Source organism: Colletotrichum siamense (assembly GCF_013390195.1).
Source record: "Colletotrichum siamense strain Cg363 chromosome Unknown KSG_Cg363_contig12, whole genome shotgun sequence".
NCBI classification, from domain to species: Eukaryota; Fungi; Ascomycota; class Sordariomycetes; order Glomerellales; family Glomerellaceae; genus Colletotrichum; species Colletotrichum siamense.
In genome coordinates, this window is record NW_023501025.1 from 609,599 (window position 1) to 628,523 (window position 18,925).

The following is an 18,925-nucleotide window of genomic DNA, read 5'->3' on the forward strand; positions in this document are numbered from 1 at the left end:
CTTTCTAGAACGCCAGCCTCTTGTAGAGACAGTACAGACCATTCTTTATTACGGTGGCGCTCCACAGAGGTAGTCTGCAGGGGTTGTGAACGGACTGTTTCTTGAGAACTTTCTCACCCCAACAAATCCTGATCTATCCCGCAATCTTCCTCCGGACATCTCCGTCGATAGAATGTTTGCCGATGCTGCGCTTGATTAAAAAGGGGATTCCACCGCCGTCTAGACAGCAAGTAGGACTCCAAACGCCACGAGTTCATGTCCGTTTGGATGCGAAACCCACACTCCTGATCCCCCTCGGCGTACTGCTCACATTGACAAGCTTCAGCGAGCTTCTGAGCGAAGGTAAAATAGATCCACGAGAGTCGGAATGCGATTGCTCAAGTAAGATCAGCGGTCGCGTAGGCGGCGGCCTTCAGTCTTAGGCGTGGAGGCAGTGGTCGACGAGCTCGAGTCGGTCTTTCTTCCCTTCTAACTTTTTTCTTCGCAGTTTGCCGCCTGGAGGCGCACCTTGTTGACTGCCGTATGACTCTCACGGGGAAATATTCGAGGGCCAGGATGGCTCACAGAGAAACCTCTATGGCCACCTATGGGGGTATATGAAGAGAGCGCGAATCGCCAGGGGGCAGGCATCTCCCTCTTCACGCTGCCACAACCCATTACACCAAAATGCCGAAGCAATACTACATTCACTACCTCTGTGACCGCTACCTCAAGAGCGGTGACAGCCTCACCCAGCTCATCAGAGAAAAAGAGCATGATGTCTGCAAGTTTCGAAGCAAACGCCCTTTCCCTCAGAACCGCAACAAATTCGAAGAAGCATTGTTCTTCTGTCGCCTACTGGCATATGTCATCCTCCGCCGATACGGCCGTAATGATCCATCTCTTCTCAAAATATTCAACGAGTTCGAAGACATCGCCAAAGCATTCGAAAACAACGAGATGACCGACGACCAGTATCGCGAAGTAAACCGGTTGAACCATCCAAAGCAAGACAGCCTGTTGGCGGAACTCAAGGCAGCACTGTAGCTCGATGGAGCAGTAGTTGATGAGGGTGGTTTACTAGACATGTAGGGGGTGGTTGGAGTAAGGGGGACCTCTCATGTATCCCTGGTCATACAAAAATTCACAAAAGAATTCTTCACAAAATGGAGCTCGAGTCGGTTCTGGGCCGCGTCCATGATCTTCTAGCCGTCCGCAATAGAAATCCTGTATGCTGTCAGCACTGAATAGCCTGTCTCAAACGTCGCTTGCCTGCTATCAGATATTAGCTATTAACACAGGTAGTGTACCGCATTCAACAGGACCCGCGGATTACGTATGTATTTGTTCATCCCCGCGAGATTGCTTGAGCGCCAATGTTCTAGCGCCGACGGTGGCCCTAGGATATCTTCTCCGCCACCTTCTCTGTCGCTCCAGTGGCAGTCGAATCTGTACTATCTTCTTCGCTCAAGATAGTCGTGGGGAACCAATGCAGTTGTGTGAGAAACCGTCATCCGTTCAACAAAAAAGGATGTAGGCATGATTGCAGGCAACAAAATATTGATTTGAAAGCGTGCAATGGGGCTATGGGATCGGAGCTGGCGCTGGGCGTCATGGCGCACGGCAGATGTGCAGTTGCTTCATTTCGTCGGAAATGGGCGGTCGACAATGGCGGGATGATCATGTCCATGCCGTCGGCGGCGTCGAGAACACCAGGAGTTCAGTCTGCCGCAGGGTCAGTATTCAGGTAACAACCACAAATCAAGCAGGGAAAGAGTGACCAGAGCCACATACAACGCCTTTGCGGCAAGGAACGAACGTTGCAGCGGGTTGGGTGATTGCTTTCTGGAGTTCCATCTGCGTGCTGGGACCTCATGGCACTTTTCTGTTTCACAGCTCGGCTTCGGTATCTGGCATAAATGGAAGTAGGTGGGTTACTCACTCTTGTCACATCTTTTTAATAATTCCTCATTCGTTGCTCTAGCACAAGTCCAACTTTCCCCGTACAAGTGTAGAACTTCCCGGGCCAGTACAGGTTTTCCGACACATGAGCGGATTTTCTCATGCATGGACAGCATTTGCAACACACAAGCAGCTTTTTCGCCTCGTAACCGCGCAGAGCTTTCACCTAGCTGCTGTGCGCTTCAAGTCTCACGAAGTCGGCACATCTGGAACGCACTTTGTCCAGATGTCCATGGGGTCATCTTCCAGATGTCCATTAAGTCGTCTTCGTATGTACCCAGCAACATCTGCAATGATCCTAAGTGCGTACCTGCCTGATGCGAGAGCTGACGTGGTGTGGAAAGGTTCATCCTCTCATCGCCACTGCCATGCTCTTTATTCCGACTCAAGTATCAACACAAAGAATCTTCGACTGGGAGGAATGGAGGAGGACATCTTGAAGGAAACATCCGCCGACCTGTGGAGCTCCGGGTAAGTGTTCACCGCATGCGCTGAATGTTCGTTTCGATACTGGCGACGAGAGACTTCTATTCTTTCAACTAGTTTATCTACTTGACTGACTCTTGTAACAGTAATAACAGCACTGACACTGAACCGCTTCCCCCTTCTTCTTTAAGTCAGACCCTGAATTCCATGTTCCGCTGCGCATTCTACCTAATATCCACTGCTAAGATCACCTCTCGCCCTGGCTGTATCCGCACATACCGAAATAATTTCTGCCGGCTGCGTTAATGGTATGGTTATGGATATTGCTTGAAGCATTTTCTGATCCTAACCTTCGACTCTAGCGCATCCGTTCAATCCAACTTCATATTAGCGACCTATTAACCCACCTAACTTTTTGCATCAGTCTGCTATTGCAACTATAACTAACAGTAAAGCGTTTAACGTATAGGACCAGCCACTTTAGTTAGCTACTAACTCTATTTATGCAGAAGGATGGACCTCCAGCAAGTTATATTGTTGCTAACTGAACTATAGTAGACTTATCTCCCGCTTAACCACACTTTATCTAGTATTCCTATATAAGATACTATTGCGTTACTACTGCTATAACTATTATCGTCTGTTTAGAAGACTGCTAATATGCGCTTTATTGTAACTGCTGAGATTTAGGCGACATAGTGATAATCTTCCGAATAATATATAAAATAACCTTATTAAGTAGCCTTTTAACGTTATTACTCACAGTACATTCCAGCCTTAATATAAGGCTTACCCTTACTTATTTATTTAGGTATTCTCTAAGCTATAAATCTCTCTCCTTTAGTAGAAAACTAATATATAAATAGCTGCAGTAGGTTTAATCCTTAACCTAATTCTAAGTATAATTAGTTATTACTGAAAAGTTCTCACGCTAGATTCTCTAGCAAATTAAAAGCCTTTATTAAAACTAATTACTATAGAGATCATATTAATAATAAATATTTTAGCCTAATATGCAGTCTTAACACTCTGCTTAGCCCTCTATTTCAGACCCTTTAGAATAGCTTCCTATTAACTATAAGAAATAGTATCTTATAGATGCTATCACTTAAGGTATAAAAGGTTAAGTTTTAAGAAAAATAATAAATAATAAGTACTTAAAACTTAAATTTTAATATAAAGTATCCTTTTCTTAAAATTAATTATTTAATATTTTATAACTATAATATAATAAAGTATTTTAATAAATATATATTATTTCTCTTTATAGATAAATTAAAATAACTCTAATTCTAATAAAGCTTAAAATTAAAAAAATATAATTAATTTATTATTTAAATATTAAAAGTAAATAAAATAATATACTTTATACTTAAGCCCTATCTTTTAACTAAAAGTAATTAAAATAATATACTTTATACTTAAGCTTTATCTTTTAATTACTAAAAGTAATTAAAATAATATACTTTATACTTAAGCTTTATTTTTTAATTACTTTTTTTCTTTTTCTTACTCCTCTTATTTAACTTCTATAATATCTCTCTCTTTAATATCTCTTATAAATATTAGTAATAATAAGTTTAATACTTCTTTTTTTCTCTTTCCTTTTTATATCTACTATAAAGCTTATATTATTTTTAAGCTTTTCTTAATTTTAACTTTATTTATAATATTTTCTTTTATTATTTTATAAAGATCTTATAAAAATAATAATCTTTCTACTAAAGTATAATAGATTAACTCTATCTTTTTCCTCTTTTAAGACTTAAAAATCTTATAATCCTTTTTACTTTTTAATTATTTATATTATAACTTAATATTTTTAAATAAAAATATTAAAATACTTAAACTAAGAACTTTAATAAGAATTCTAAGTATAATAAACCTATAAATTAAGTCTATAAACTTCTTTCCCTCTCTTAAGCTAAGCTTTTTTATAAAATAAGTAACTAAATAGTTATTTATCTTTTTCCCTTATTAAGTACTAAAGTTTTTCTTTTTTAAGAAGTCTTATAGCTTAAGTAATTTAAGCTTTTTCTCTTAGAAAATACTTCTTAACTCTATTTATCTTTTTTATAGTTTATATTACTATATATAGATTTATATCTATATAGTAGTAGTTTTTATCCCTAATAATTTATTAATAATACTTTTTTATTACTTTATAAAAGAAGCTAGTTATAAATATTAAGCTTTATTAAGCTTCTCTATTAATTTTTTAGCTTTTTATATTATATTACTTAGTAAAGATATAGCTTTAATACTATATTTAGTTAGTAAGTAATATAATTAATTTTTAGAAGTAGCTTTAAATATTTAATAGAATATAAGCTCCTTAATATAATAATAATTATCCTCTATAACTTTAATCTTATATTTTTACTTTAGCTTTTTTATAATATCTTAGAATATAGCTTAAAACTAAGATAATCTTCCTAACTTATCTTTCTCTTCTACTTAAATCCTAAAAGCTTTAAGTATCTTTAAGGCTTATAAAATTAGCTATAGTTATTTAAGTAATTTCCTCTATAGTAATAACTAGCTCTTAGTTTCTCTCTCCTCCTCTATTTTACTTATCCTATTATTAAATATTTTATCTTTTTTTAGAACCTTATTAGGTTTAATATCTATATTTAAATATATATTATTATATTACTCTTTAAAGTTTATAAATTTATTTACTATAGATAAATTATTAATAGAGTTAGCTATATTATTATATTATTAAAATTTTAAGCTATTCTTTTAATATTCCTTAATAATTCTTTAAACCTAGCTTTCTAATTACTATATATAAGAAAACTAAAGAAAACCTAATTAGGGAACTACTTATAAATAATATCCTAATTATACCTTAAACTCTCTAAGAATACTACTAACTTTATAATATAAACTATATACTTATTTATCTTTATTTAGCAGTTTAGGTTATATTTAAATATAATAATAAATTAATAAAAATGCTTACTCTTATATATAGCTTTTAATAATATAGCTTTTATCTATAGAGGTAGCTTAACTATTATTATAATCTTATACCTCTTACTTAATAACACTAATTATAAGTTTTTTAATAACTAAGCTTTTTTAAGGTATTATTAGCTATTAAATATAATATTATTAAAATAGATAGCTTTCTATTTTAATACTATCTCTAATAGATTATAAATATAAGTTAAATTATAAGAAGATAGATTAAAGTATTAGAAAATAGAATAAAAAGTTAAGATAGTAGCTATACTACTTTATATAATATACTTCTAACTTTTAAATTACTTAATATACTTAAGGATATATATTTCTATTATTAATATATACTTTTAGCCTTATTAATATATTAATCTATATAGAAATTTAGGCCTATTTAAGATTTATAAATAGTAAAAGCCCCCCTATATATAATTTTATAAATCTTAAATAATAGATATCTTAGATATATTAGCTAAAATAAATAACTTTAATAATTATTAAACCTAAATAAATATATAAGATATTAATTATTTATAACTTATAGTAAGATATAATATAACGCCTTTATACCCCTCTTTTTATAAACTAATAGTAATATAATATTCTATACTAAAATAAAAGCTAAATAATAATCTAATAAAAGGATAAAATAATATATAAAGGGTGATATAAATAAGTATAGCTTAAAACTAAAGCTAAGGTATAAGTATAGAAAAGGATTATAAAGATATCTTTATCTATAAATTAATAAATAAAAGCTAGATATAATAAGTAAAAGCTCTTTATAATACTCTTTAGCTATATATAGAACGCTATAAGAGATAAGATATAGAAGTATATATTTAAAAATAATAAAGTGTTATTTAAGAATATAGATATAAATATAAATTAATATATAAACCTTTAGCTTTACTATAAAGTAATTAAGGAGATTACTAAGTTAGCTTACTTACTTTAGTATTATTATCTTAATACTTATTTAATATATATACTTCTTAAGATAGCTTCTCTTATGCTTTATATTAATATTAATAATAATACTATAATTAATTAGATAAGGATGCTTTTATAAAGTTTTAATAAAAAAATAGCTTAATATAGTAATAACCTATTTAAAAGTAGTAGAAGTAATATAGATAATAAGGCTAATAATAATAATAAGACTTACTTTAATCTTAAGTATATTAACTTTAACTTATTTACTAAGGATTATAAGATAGATAGTAATATAAATAATAAGAGTAAACTCTTTATTATAGCGCCCTTAGTTACTCTTATAATTAAACTAGAAAACCTATTAATATATATTAATAAGTAGCTTTTAGCTATATAAGTTAAAAATAAGATAATAACTAAGTAATCCTACTTTATATAAAGGATTATTATTATTACCTAACTTAGTCTTATTTTATATTAAAGCTACTCTATAATAAAAAATAGAACCTATTATTACGTCTATAATAGCTATGTGTTAAAGCTGTTATAGCTACTATTAGGATTAAAAGTAGGGCTAAGGAGAGGGGGGGTTAAAGCTAATATATAGAGGGGGTATAAAGCTATAGAGATTTCTTAGAGTAAAATAGATAAAAGTAGTATATAATTAAAGCTATAAACTAAGTTATTATAGGAATCTAGTTTTTAATATTATATTTTATTATTTAAGTTTAGAAATAAGGAAATAGAGTAGTAGATATTTTTATAATATTATCTTAATCTCTATATTAACTAGCTAATTATATAATAAAATTATTAGAAAACTTAACTAAGTAATAGAATATAAATAGAGAAGAAAGTAAATTAAGGAGAAAATATATAGAATTAAGAAGTAAGAAAGTAAGTTTATAAAGAGAGGATAGGAGGAATTAGTTATAAATAGTAAATAGAAAAAAGTAATTAATATATATAGCTAAAAATAAAGCTATTTATTTATAATATATAGTATTCTATTTTAATATATATATTATATAAGTATATAGTAGTAGCTAATAAAGTTATAATATATTTATATAATTACTATTAATTAATTACTACTAAAGCTAAGGTAGAAGTTATTAGATTAGTTAGTAATATAACTAATATTATCTATAGCTAAGCTAAATTAAAGTTATTTTAATACCTAAATACTATAGTTAAACTTATTACCTATATTATATTATTTTAAGTTAATAGATTATATTACTATTTATACTATTATATATATTACTATATATAGAATATATAGGAGTATTACTAAGTAGAATATAAATAGTAGAATAATTAATAGAAGGGGGGTAATATATAGAAAAAAGCTATAGTAGTAAGGGATTTATTATAGATAATAGGGGTATTATACTAATAGTTTTTCTTATTATATACTAGGAGCTAATAGTTTAAGGTTAAGTAGAGGTTAAGGGTAGCTATTAGAAATAAGCTATTAAAGCTAAAGATAGATAATATAGTATAGTTTATTATATTATATAATAGCTAACATACTGGCAACGACGGCTTCAAGTAGAAGCCGTTGAAATCCTCACCAAAAAATAAGTGGGTCCGTGCAGACAGGGGGTAGAAGCCGTTGTTTTCCAGTAGTGAAGAAGCCGTTGAGATTTCCCGCAGTAAAATACACAAAAGTAGGATGCAATGAAAGCTTGAATGAAGGCAATTATAACCATCTAGTTCTCAGTTCGATAATCAGCAAGGTGAGTCTAGAAATCGATGAATAGCGTAGTTGATGTTTTCGTGATGCGGTCCCAAACCCCACATTAACTAGCCAATCACATAACAGGGATATCAGCCAGGCCAGAAAGCCCGACCGACTGATGGAACGCAGTCAGGGAGGAAAGTAGATCAAGGAGAAAGTATACGGAATTAAGGGGCAGGAAGGTAAGGTTATAAAGAGAGGACAGGAGGAATCATTTAATAGTAGTAGACCAAAGCAAGCCATCCGTATAGGTAAACATGGAGCCATTCGTCCACAACGCGCAGTATTCCATTCTGATATGCACATCATGTCAGTATGCAGTAGTAGCGAACGAAGTCACAGCACATCTGCGGAACCACCATCGGTCAATCACCGCCAAGGCCAGGGGAAAAGTGGCTAAATCGGTCAGCAACATTCCCAGCATCATCCGCAGCCAGGCCGATTTGCAGTCGTTCCAATACCCAGACCCCACGGTTGAGCCAATTGCTGATATTGCACCACCCCGGGCGGACGGTTTACGTTGCCACGCGTGCCGTTATATTTGCCGCCGCGTGCGAAATATGCAGGAGCATTGTCGGGTAGAACACAGATGGGAGAATGATTGGCACAAGGGGGGTGATGTTCGCAAGAAAGCCACCGCAGTCAGGGATTTGCCGTGGACGACAGGGGTGCCGTGCCAGCGGTTTTTCTTAACACGGGCCGCGAGCGGATGGTTCGAGGTGGCCCAGGGACAGATAGCCGACGAGTCTCTGCAAGGCGCTCCGAGTAGAAGCCCGGCTCAACAGGCGGTGGACCGCGTTCGAGATCTCCGGAAAGTCCAAGCAGAACGTGTGAAGACGAGTCACGATGAGCTAACATACTGGCAACGACGGCTTCAAGTAGAAGCCGTTGAAATCCTCACCAAAAAATAAGTGGGTCCGTGCAGACAGGGGGTAGAAGCCGTTGTTTTCCAGTAGTGAAGAAGCCGTTGAGATTTCCCGCAGTAAAATACACAAAAGTAGGATGCAATGAAAGCTTGAATGAAGGCAATTATAACCATCTAGTTCTCAGTTCGATAATCAGCAAGGTGAGTCTAGAAATCGATGAATAGCGTAGTTGATGTTTTCGTGATGCGGTCCCAAACCCCACATTAACTAGCCAATCACATAACAGGGATATCAGCCAGGCCAGAAAGCCCGACCGACTGATGGAACGCAGTCAGGGAGGAAAGTAGATCAAGGAGAAAGTATACGGAATTAAGGGGCAGGAAGGTAAGGTTATAAAGAGAGGACAGGAGGAATCATTTAATAGTAGTAGACCAAAGCAAGCCATCCGTATAGGTAAACATGGAGCCATTCGTCCACAACGCGCAGTATTCCATTCTGATATGCACATCATGTCAGTATGCAGTAGTAGCGAACGAAGTCACAGCACATCTGCGGAACCACCATCGGTCAATCACCGCCAAGGCCAGGGGAAAAGTGGCTAAATCGGTCAGCAACATTCCCAGCATCATCCGCAGCCAGGCCGATTTGCAGTCGTTCCAATACCCAGACCCCACGGTTGAGCCAATTGCTGATATTGCACCACCCCGGGCGGACGGTTTACGTTGCCACGCGTGCCGTTATATTTGCCGCCGCGTGCGAAATATGCAGGAGCATTGTCGGGTAGAACACAGATGGGAGAATGATTGGCACAAGGGGGGTGATGTTCGCAAGAAAGCCACCGCAGTCAGGGATTTACCGTGGACAACAGGGGTGCCGTGCCAGCGGTTTTTCTTAACACGGGCCGCGAGCGGATGGTTCGAGGTGGCCCAGGGACAGATAGCCGACGAGTCTCTGCAAGGCGCTCCGAGTAGAAGCCCGGCTCAACAGGCGGTGGACCGCGTTCGAGATCTCCGGAAAGTCCAAGCAGAACGTGTGAAGACGAGTCACGATGAGCTGATCCGCGTCGCCAACGAAAGACTCGAGCCCAGCCCGTGGCTAACATCACGTCCACGATGGCTAACATCACGTCCACGATGGCTAACATCACGTCCACGATGGCTGACGTCGGAAGCCATTGAACGCCCCACCATGGAATTAGGTGGGTCCGTTGAGACAAGGGCGGAAACCGTTGTTCACAGCAAGGTGGAAGCCGTTGAGATTTTCCGTAGTAAAATAGGTAAAAGTAGCATGCAATTAAAGCCACAATCGGTATAATTATAGGAACCCAGTTCTCAGTGTTTTATTCCGTGATATGAGTCCAGAAATAGGTGAATAGGGTAGTAGATGTTTTTGTGATGTCGTCCGAATCCCCGCATTAACCAGCCAATTATATAACAGGACCATCAGCCAGGCCAGAAAGCCCGACCGAGCGATGGAACGTAGGCAGGGAGGAAAGTAGATCAAGGAGAAAGTATATGGAATTAAGGGGCAGGAAGGTGAGTTTATAAAGAGAGGACAGGAGGAACCAGTCATAAACAGTAGATAGAAGAAAGTAACCAATACATGCCAAAGATGGAGCCATTCGTCCACAACACGCAGTATTCCATTTTGATATGCACATTATGTCAGTACGCCGTATTAGCCAACGAAGCCACGGCGCATTTGCGGAATAACCATCGGTCAATCCCCGCCGAGGCCAGGAGCAAGGTCGCCGGATTAGTCGGCGATATTCCCGGCATCATCCGCAGCCAGGCCGATTTGCAGTCGTTTCAATACCCAGACCCCACGGTCGAGCCAGTTGCCCATATCGCACCGCCCCGGGCGGACGGTTTGCGTTGCCACGCATGCCGTTATGTGTGCCGCCGCGTGCGAAACATGCAGGAGCATTGCCGGGCAGAACACCGGTGGGCGAATGATTGGCAGAAGGGGGGCAATGTGCGCAAGAAAGCCACGGCAGTCAGAGATTTGCCGTGGACAACAGGCGTGCCATGCCAGCGTTTTTTTTTAACACGGGCCGCAAGCGGATGGTTCGAGGTCGGGCGGGGGTTAGGGGTGGCCGTTCAAAGCGAGCCATCGGGGCCGGGGACGGACGACACGGCGTGGTTCGTCACGTTGCACGAGAACCAAGAGAAGCGGTTCGAGGCCGACGCGCGCGAGGAGGTCAGTACAGTGGACGAAAAGTTGGAGCCGAACGGGTGGTTGTACCGCGTCGGGTGGACGAGGGATTTGGAAGGGTTGAACAAGACGCAGTTACAGGAGGCCACGCGACCAATTGAGGATGGCGAGGAGACGTTAGAGGCCATATGGGCCGTGTTCAACAGCGTCGCCGACAAGGCATGCGCAACAGCAGCACCGCACAAGGTCGGGCACGACGTGTTGTTCGAGGCGGAGCGGAAGGAGATCGGCCAGAAGCCGGTGCGGCCATTCGACAACCGCATGGAGGACGACACGTGGCAGCGGTACAAGGAGGTTTGGCGTAAGATGGTGAGCATATGGTTCCGCATGGACGAGTGGCCGGAGCGCGAGCGGCCGCCGTATCGGTTCACCATGCGTCAGGGGTCGTTGTGGGATGCGTTCACCAGCCGTGTCGAGGCGGATGTCGGCAGCAGGCAGGCCGCGCAGGCGGAGGAGGTCGAGAGGATGTGTTTGGACGCCATCATCGCCATCATCGAGGACCCGTACAAGCAGAGCCAAAAGGAGAGCGCGATGATCGGCGCGTTGGCGGTGTTGGGCATCCGCGAGGACGGCGGGTGGCACCAGGCGACGGAGTACACGACGAATTATTCAGCCGTGATCAAGGTGGCCAAGATGTTCGTCGTGTACCAGGCGTGGTTGGAGCGGAAGGACGAGGTGGTGGCGTTGACGGCGACCAAAGGGGCCGAGGCGGCGTACGAAGAGGCCAGCAGCGTGTTCCATTTGGTGCGCGACAAGGTGCGGCGGTTCATGACGCGGATGCCCGGGCGGCCGGACGACGAGCCCAGGGCGATGAATTGGATTTACGACGCGCGCACGTACGGGATGCATATCCGGTTTAACACGGTGGCGCCGGGGATGGTGGATTGGAGCGGCGACCGGATATCGTTCCGGCGGGTGCGGGTGCGGGTGTGCGAGTTGGCCGAGATGTTCCACGGGGTAGCGCAGGAGGCGCGGACGTTGTTGGCGCAGTTGGCGGTGGTGGACGGGGATGGGGATAGGGATAATGATCCCGACAGGGACGGGCACGGCGATGGGTACGGAGGCCGATCAGCGTTAGCAGCAGCGTTGCCCGCCATCAGGTGGGACAGCATGCACGACGACCACAGCCAGGACCGGCCGGGGTATTCGTTTTTACACGACGACCGCAACGAGGCGTGGGTGGGCAAGGGGAAGGGGTGGATCGCACGGCGCATCGCAGAGTCGGAGGCACGGCGGCGGGCGTGGTTAGACCCAACGCGAGGGGCGGCGGCGGCGGCAGTGGCAGCAGCAGCAGCAGCAGCAGCAGGACAGGCGGAGGAGGTCACGTCCAACCGCAGCGATAGCCACCACCCATACCGCGAGAGGACGGTGCAGGCATACAGACAGGCGTTGGAATCGTTCCGGGAGCGGTTGTGGATGTTGATGCACATGGTGGCAGGGCAGCCGGCGCGGGCGCCCGAGTTAGCAGGCATCAGACACAGCAACACGGCCAACGGCGGGGTCAGGAACGTGTTCGCACACGACGGCATGATATGTTTCGTCACGTCGTACCACAAGAATTACCGCCAGACGGGGACGGCCAAGGTGATACACCGGTATTTGCCGCGCGAGGTCGGCGAGTTGTTGGTGTGGTATTTATGGTTAGTGTTGCCGTTTTGGCAGCAGGTAGGAGGCATCATCCATCAGACGGACCGGAAGAGCGCATTTTTATGGGCGGACGACGTGGTTGTAAGGGGCAGGGCGGCGGGCGAGGCGAGCCGTGATAACACCAGGGGCGACGAGCGCCGCAATAACACCAAGGACAACGACGCCCGTGACAACACCGAGGACGACGACGCCCGTGACAACACCATCACAGACGAGAGCGCCAACGCCACCCCCGGCCGGGCGCCGTGGACGGACGAACGGTTGTGGACGTCAGACAAGGCAAGGCGGATCATGCAGCAGCACAGCGAGCGGTTGGTCGGCAGCAAGATCAACATCAGCGGGTGGCGGCACATGGCCGTCGCCATCGCCAACCGGTATTTGAACGAGGCGTTCGGACGGGCAGACGACAAAAACAACGACAACGACGACAACGACGACGACATAGGCGTCGAGGACAGCGCATTGGATTTGCAGGCCGGGCACGGCACGCACGTGGCGGGGATGATATACGGGCGGTTGTACCAGGAGGCACCGTTCGGCACGGCGGCGTTGCGGGACAGGTTCCGGGCCGTCAGCCGGCAGTGGCACCGGTTGTTGGGGTTCGGGGCGGAGGACCGGGGCGGCGGGGCACCCACCAAGCGGCGGCGGACGGCGACGACGGCGGCGGACGAGGAGTTCGAAGGGCAGCGGCGGCGGCGGTTCACGCGGTTGCAGTTAGCCAACGCCGGCGGGCAGTTGCGGCAGATGATGGGGGACCCGCGGGCGGCGTTCCGCGGCCAGCAGGAGCGGGTCATCCGGTCGATCATGCGCGGGGACGACCCGATCGTGCAGGTGACGGGCACGGGCGGCGGCAAGAGTTTGTCGTTCATGTTGCCGGCGTATTGCGCACCGGACGGGGTGACGATCGTCGTGACGCCGTTGGTGGCGTTGCGCACCGACATGGACGCGCGGTGTTCGAGGTCGGGGTTGGCGTCGACAACGTGGCGCGGCGGCGGGCGGGCCAACACGGCCGCAGCAACGGTGGTGTTCGTGACGCCCGAGTCGGCCGTCACGCAGGGATTCCGGGATTTCGTCGGGCGGTTGCAGCGGCGGCAGCAGTTGGACCGGGTGGTGTTGGACGAGTGCCACGTCGTGTTGGATGGGTCGAGGGGGTTCCGGCCGGCGTTGCGGGCGTTGGGGCGGACGGTGCAGGAGTTCGGGGCGCAGTTGGTGTGTTTGACGGCGACGTTGCCGCCGGCGGAGGAGCGGGAGTTTTTCGCCGTGACGGGGATCCGGCAGGAGCGGGTGCGGGTGTTCCGCGAGGCGACGACGCGGAGGAATATCGAGTATGGGGTTGTTGTCGTTGCGTTAGGGTCAGGGGGTGGGGGTCGTGGTCGTGGTCGTGGTGCGGCAAGCCACAGGCGCCGGGCAGAGTCAGGGTTAGGGTTAGGGTCAGGTCGGGAGGGTGAGGACGGCGAGTTGAGCGCCGTCGAGGAGCGCGGTTGCCAGGAGGTCAGGGATTGGTTGCGGCAGCAGCCACGCGGCAAGGCGGTGGTGTACAGCAGCACGATCGAGGGCGTCGAGCGGATGGCCGAGGCGTTGGGGTGCGCAGCGTTCCACAGCAGCATCGGCAGCACGGAGGACAAGGCGTCGAGGTTGGAGGCGTGGAGGATGGGCGACGGCGCCGATGGGGGCGTCATCGTGGCGACGAACGCGTTGGGGTTAGGCATCGACGTGCCGGACGTGCGGTTGGTGGTCCACGCGGGCATGCCGCGGCGGTTGCGGGATTTCGTCCAGGAGAGCGGGCGTGCCGGGCGAGACGGCCAGCCAAGCCGGTCGGTTGTTATATGCAGTAGGGCAGCCGTGGAGGAGAAGGAGAAGGAGAAGCAGAAGGAGAAGGAGGCAGGGGAGGCAGAGAAAGATGGGAGGGCAGCCGGAGGGGGATGGGAGGTGTCAACAAGGACATACATCAGGGGAGAGGTATGCCGGCGGATTGTGTTAGACGAGGTCATGGACGGGCGGGTGGACCGTCCAGGGTGCGAGGAGGGCGAAGAGGCATGCGACATATGCCGGCAGAGGGCGTCGGAGGTGATGTGGGTAGACGACGGGGATGGAGATATGGATAGGGACAAGGACGGGGATAGAGAGGGACATGGAGCCAGAGAAGACGAAGAGATCAGGGCCGCGTTCGAGACCAGTCAGCAAGCCAGGCAGTTCCGCCAGTGGCAGGCCAGGGCAGAGCGTTCAGGGTTAGGGGAGGAGGGGGAGACGTTCAAGCAGCAGTTGGCGCGGTGGGCGGGACGGTGCACGTATTGCGGGATACGCCGGAGAGAGAGCGACGGGCACACGTTAGACGATTGCCCAGGCCGCGGGGAGCAGGCGTGGGGGTGGACGGCGCAGTACAGGAGGCAGATGGAAGAGGCCATGTTCGACGGACGGATGATGGAGAATTTCAGCAGTTGTTTCCATTGCGGATTGCCGCAGGGTTGGTGTCGGCGATGGGAGCCGTTGGGCGAGGACGGCGGGCGGTTCACGGAGGTCGAGGGCGGTTCATGCCAGTACCAAGGGTTGATGGTTACGATGTTCGCCGTCGCAACGATCGGTGTGGGGTCGAGGGTGTACGAGGAGACGGTGAGGGCGATGCGCAGAGCGGACGGGTTAGAGGAGTGGGCATCGAGCGAGAAGGAGGTATATAAGTGGTTAGGGCAGATGATCCAATGGGGAGGGGTGCAGTCAAGCAAGTTGTGCCGGTTGACAAGCCAGTTGTGGCAGAAGGCAGTAGAGGGCGTAGCAGAGGGGTGATCAGGCAGGGCAAGGCGGGGCGAGTAGGGGCCGTACATAGGAGTACGACAGTTTAGGGTAGGGAGTAGGGAAGTATAGTAGTAAAGGATAATAGAAAACAGAGCATCAGATGTTTTTTCACACAGAAAGATTTAATAGCACAAGAGAGCAGGAGGTGGAAGATGACAAAGAGTAACAGAGGGGATGAATCATGAGCAAGGAGCAAGAAGGGGGGAATACAAGGAGCAGCAAAAGGTATAGGCAACAGTGGAAGGATGGAAAGAGCAGAGAAAGGGGCCGGAGAGAAGGGAAAAAAAAGAAGTAAAAAGGGGATGTAAGAGCGTGAATATAATACAGATGTAGTGTTAAAGATTTCAGGGCCAGTTTTAGGGTTAGATAGCATAGCAGAACAAAAGGGCAGAACAGTAAGAGGTTCGTTAACAAAGGCGAATTAGTAAGAGTATAGGAGTTATAATAAAGCAGATTCGGGGGCAAGCAGAGGGAAAGAGAATAGTATTAAGATAATAGGAAAGAGTAAAAGATTTGTTATAGAAAGAGAGCAGAGTACACCGAGAAAAATTACAGCCAAAAAGGGGTAGCAAGGTCAGCAAGAGAGGGGGAATTAAAGAATCACATACCAAAGATAGCAGATTTATACAGTAGACAGTAGTTAAAGATAAAGGGAGGTAGAAAGAAAGTAGACAGAGAGAAATAGAAATACAAACAGATAGAAGACCAAGGGGGGAAAAGTAAAAAAACGGATTTCAGTAAAAGAGAGGGAGGGAGATTCATTTAGCAGCCCATAGAGGTAGAGTATAGGGGAGCCAGGGTTAGTACACAGTAAAGGTCAGAGATAGGTTAAAGAGAAGGATTAAGGTCAGAGTAGGAATCAAAGTCAGGAATACAGCAAACAGAAGGGTCAAGAATAGGGCAGAAATAGAAGTCAGCAATAAAGCAAAGTTCAGGAGGGATAGAGTTAAGAAACAGATAATAGAGGGGACATACAATTAGCAAGCAACAAGAAAGGGGGGATCCAAGGAGCAGAGGAAAGTAGAGGCAAGAAGGGTAAAGTATAGAGAGGAGAGAAGGGATAGGGAAGACGGGAGGAATATAAAGAGCAGAGAAAGAGACAAAAGTAAAGAGGGCAAGGAGAGGAGCGAAAAGGGAACATAGGAATATAAGCATAATATAGACAGATACAGAGTTGAAGATAACAGGACCAGTTTTAGATTAGATAGCATAGTAGCATAGTATAACAAAAGGGCCGAGTAGTAAGGTGTTCGTCCGTAGAGGCGAGTTCGTAAGAGTATAGGAGTCGTTATAAAGAAGATTAGAGAGTAAATAGAGAGAGAGAGATAAGGGAGTAAGATAGTAAAAAAAGAGTTATAAGTTATTCACAAAACAAGGGTTATGTACCACGAGAAAGGTTATAAACCAAAAGGTTAGAAGAGTAAGTAAGAGAGGAGAAGTTAATAAGTAACAAACGAAAGATAGCAGATTCATAAGGTAGATAGTTAATATATATAATAGAGTAGGAAAGGGAAGAAAGGAGTTAGAGGGAGAAAGGAAACATACACAGACAGGATAACAAGGAGGAATAATAAGTAAACAGAGTTAGGTAAGAAAGAAGGAGGAAGGTTCATATAGCAACCCACAGATGGAGAGCATAAGCAAGTCAGAGATCGTACAAAGTTAAGGTTAGGGATATGTCAACAGGAAAGGGTTCGAGATAGAGCAGGATTAGAAGTTAGGATAGAGTAAAAGAAAAAGGGGGTGAGGGATAGAGCAGGAATAAGAGTTAGGGATAGAGCAGAAATAAAGGGCAGAATTAGAGCAGAGAAAAGGATAAAGGATAGGTTAAAGGAAAGGGGTTAGAAGTAAAGCAGAAATAAAAGTGAGGGTTAGAATGAAGGAAAAGGTAAGGGACAAGGCGAAAATAGAAAGTTAGAAATAGAGTAAAAATAAAAGTCAAGGATAGGGTAGAGAACAAGGTAGGGGATAAGTTAAAAGAGTAAGGTTAGGGTTAGAGCAGAAGTAAAGGTAAAGGTTAGAATAAGGAAGAGGGTTAGAGATAGGTTAAAAGAAAAGGGTTAAGGATAGGGTAGAAATAGAAAGTTAGAAACAGAGCAGAAATAAAAGTAAGAGTTAGAGTAGAGAAAAAGTTCAAAATAGAGTAGGGATAAAAGTTAAGGATAAAGTAAAGGAAAAACAAGAGGGGTGTTTATATTAATAAAGTAAGGTAGTTAGTATAAGCAGGCATAAATAAGAGAGAGAGAGAGATTCCAGTCCAAAGCCAGAGTCAAAAGTTCCCATTCAGATACAAGTGGATGGGCAGCATTATAGAGAATTCCAAGTTCATAATATATACAGATTATATAACACCAAGATATAGAGGAATAGTAAGCACCAGATAAATTAACACAGAACAAGCCGAATAAGGTTCCAAAGACAACCATTTTATCATAAGGTCAGGGGCATGGTAAGAAGGGGAAGCAGGACACATTTTACCAGTAGGCAGGAGTACAGGGGAATCAGTTTAGGATAGGGGAGGGGTTGATAATAAGTAGATAGAGGAGATATCAAAGTAAGGAGTTCATCGCAAGGAGAATATTTCAGTACATAAGGACAGAAGGGTTAGGGAAGAAAGGGAGTAAAAATAATCAACAAGTTCAAGTTTAAAAGAGGTAGATAAAAATATAGTAAGGTAAACCGTAAGTATAAGTTCAGGATAAGAGAAGGCGTGAAGATATAAAAGGGAAGAGATAGTAGAAAGGAAGAGGTAAGGTTTAGAAGGGGGTAGTTTACAATATAAAGGACGAACGAGAATTAAAGCAGAGGTCCAAGGGAAAGAATTAGGAGGAGAAAGATACAGATGGAAGGAATAAAGGATGAGCAAGAGAGAGAAAGAAGAAGGAAGAGAAAAAAAAAAGGTAGGGTTAGTATATAGCAAAGAGGTTAGTGACAAAGCAAGAGTTAGAGGGATAGAGACAAAGCAGGAGCGAAGCAGAGACAAGGGAAAATACAAAAACAGGAATTTAGATAGTAAAGGCGTTTTAAGAGGGTTTAGGGTTAGGAGTAAGAGAGGATAGAGAGAGAGCAACAGGAAAGGGTTAGGGACAGGGGAATTAGAAAAGGTTAGGGATAGAGAAAGGAAGAAGGTTAGGGATAGATAAAAGAACAAGGTTAGGGATAGATAAAAGGAAAGGGTTAGGGATAGATAAAAGGAAAGGGTTAGGGATAGAATAAAAGAACAAGGTTTGGGATAGATGAAAGGAAAGGGTTAGGGATAGATGAAAGGAAAGGGTTAGGGTTAGGGTTAGGGTTAGGGTTAGGGTTAGGGTTAGGGTTAGGGTTAGGGTTAGGGTTAGGGTTAGGGTTAGGGTTAGGGTTAGGGTTAGGGTTAGGGTTAGGGTTAGGGTTA

The 18,925-nt window shown here is 43.8% G+C and overlaps 2 protein-coding genes across 2 annotated transcripts; both read left to right on the plus strand.

The window, feature by feature from the left end:
* Window positions 1–666: 666 nt before the first annotated feature.
* CGCS363_v015055 (uncharacterized protein) lies at window positions 667–1,026 on the plus strand (the record flags this gene model as incomplete). The annotated part of the gene is made up of 1 exon (XM_036646904.1): window positions 667–1,026. One exon carries the CDS (start codon window positions 667–669, stop codon window positions 1,024–1,026), a length of 360 nt encoding a protein of 119 aa, XP_036487879.1.
* A 9,468-nt stretch (window positions 1,027–10,494) lies between these two features.
* CGCS363_v015056 (Bloom syndrome protein-like protein) lies at window positions 10,495–15,525 on the plus strand (the record flags this gene model as incomplete). The annotated part of the gene is made up of 2 exons (XM_036646905.1): window positions 10,495–10,892; window positions 10,944–15,525. The coding sequence occupies 2 exons, from the start codon at window positions 10,495–10,497 to the stop codon at window positions 15,523–15,525; spliced, it is 4,980 nt and encodes a 1,659-aa protein (XP_036487878.1).
* Window positions 15,526–18,925: the final 3,400 nt, after the last annotated feature.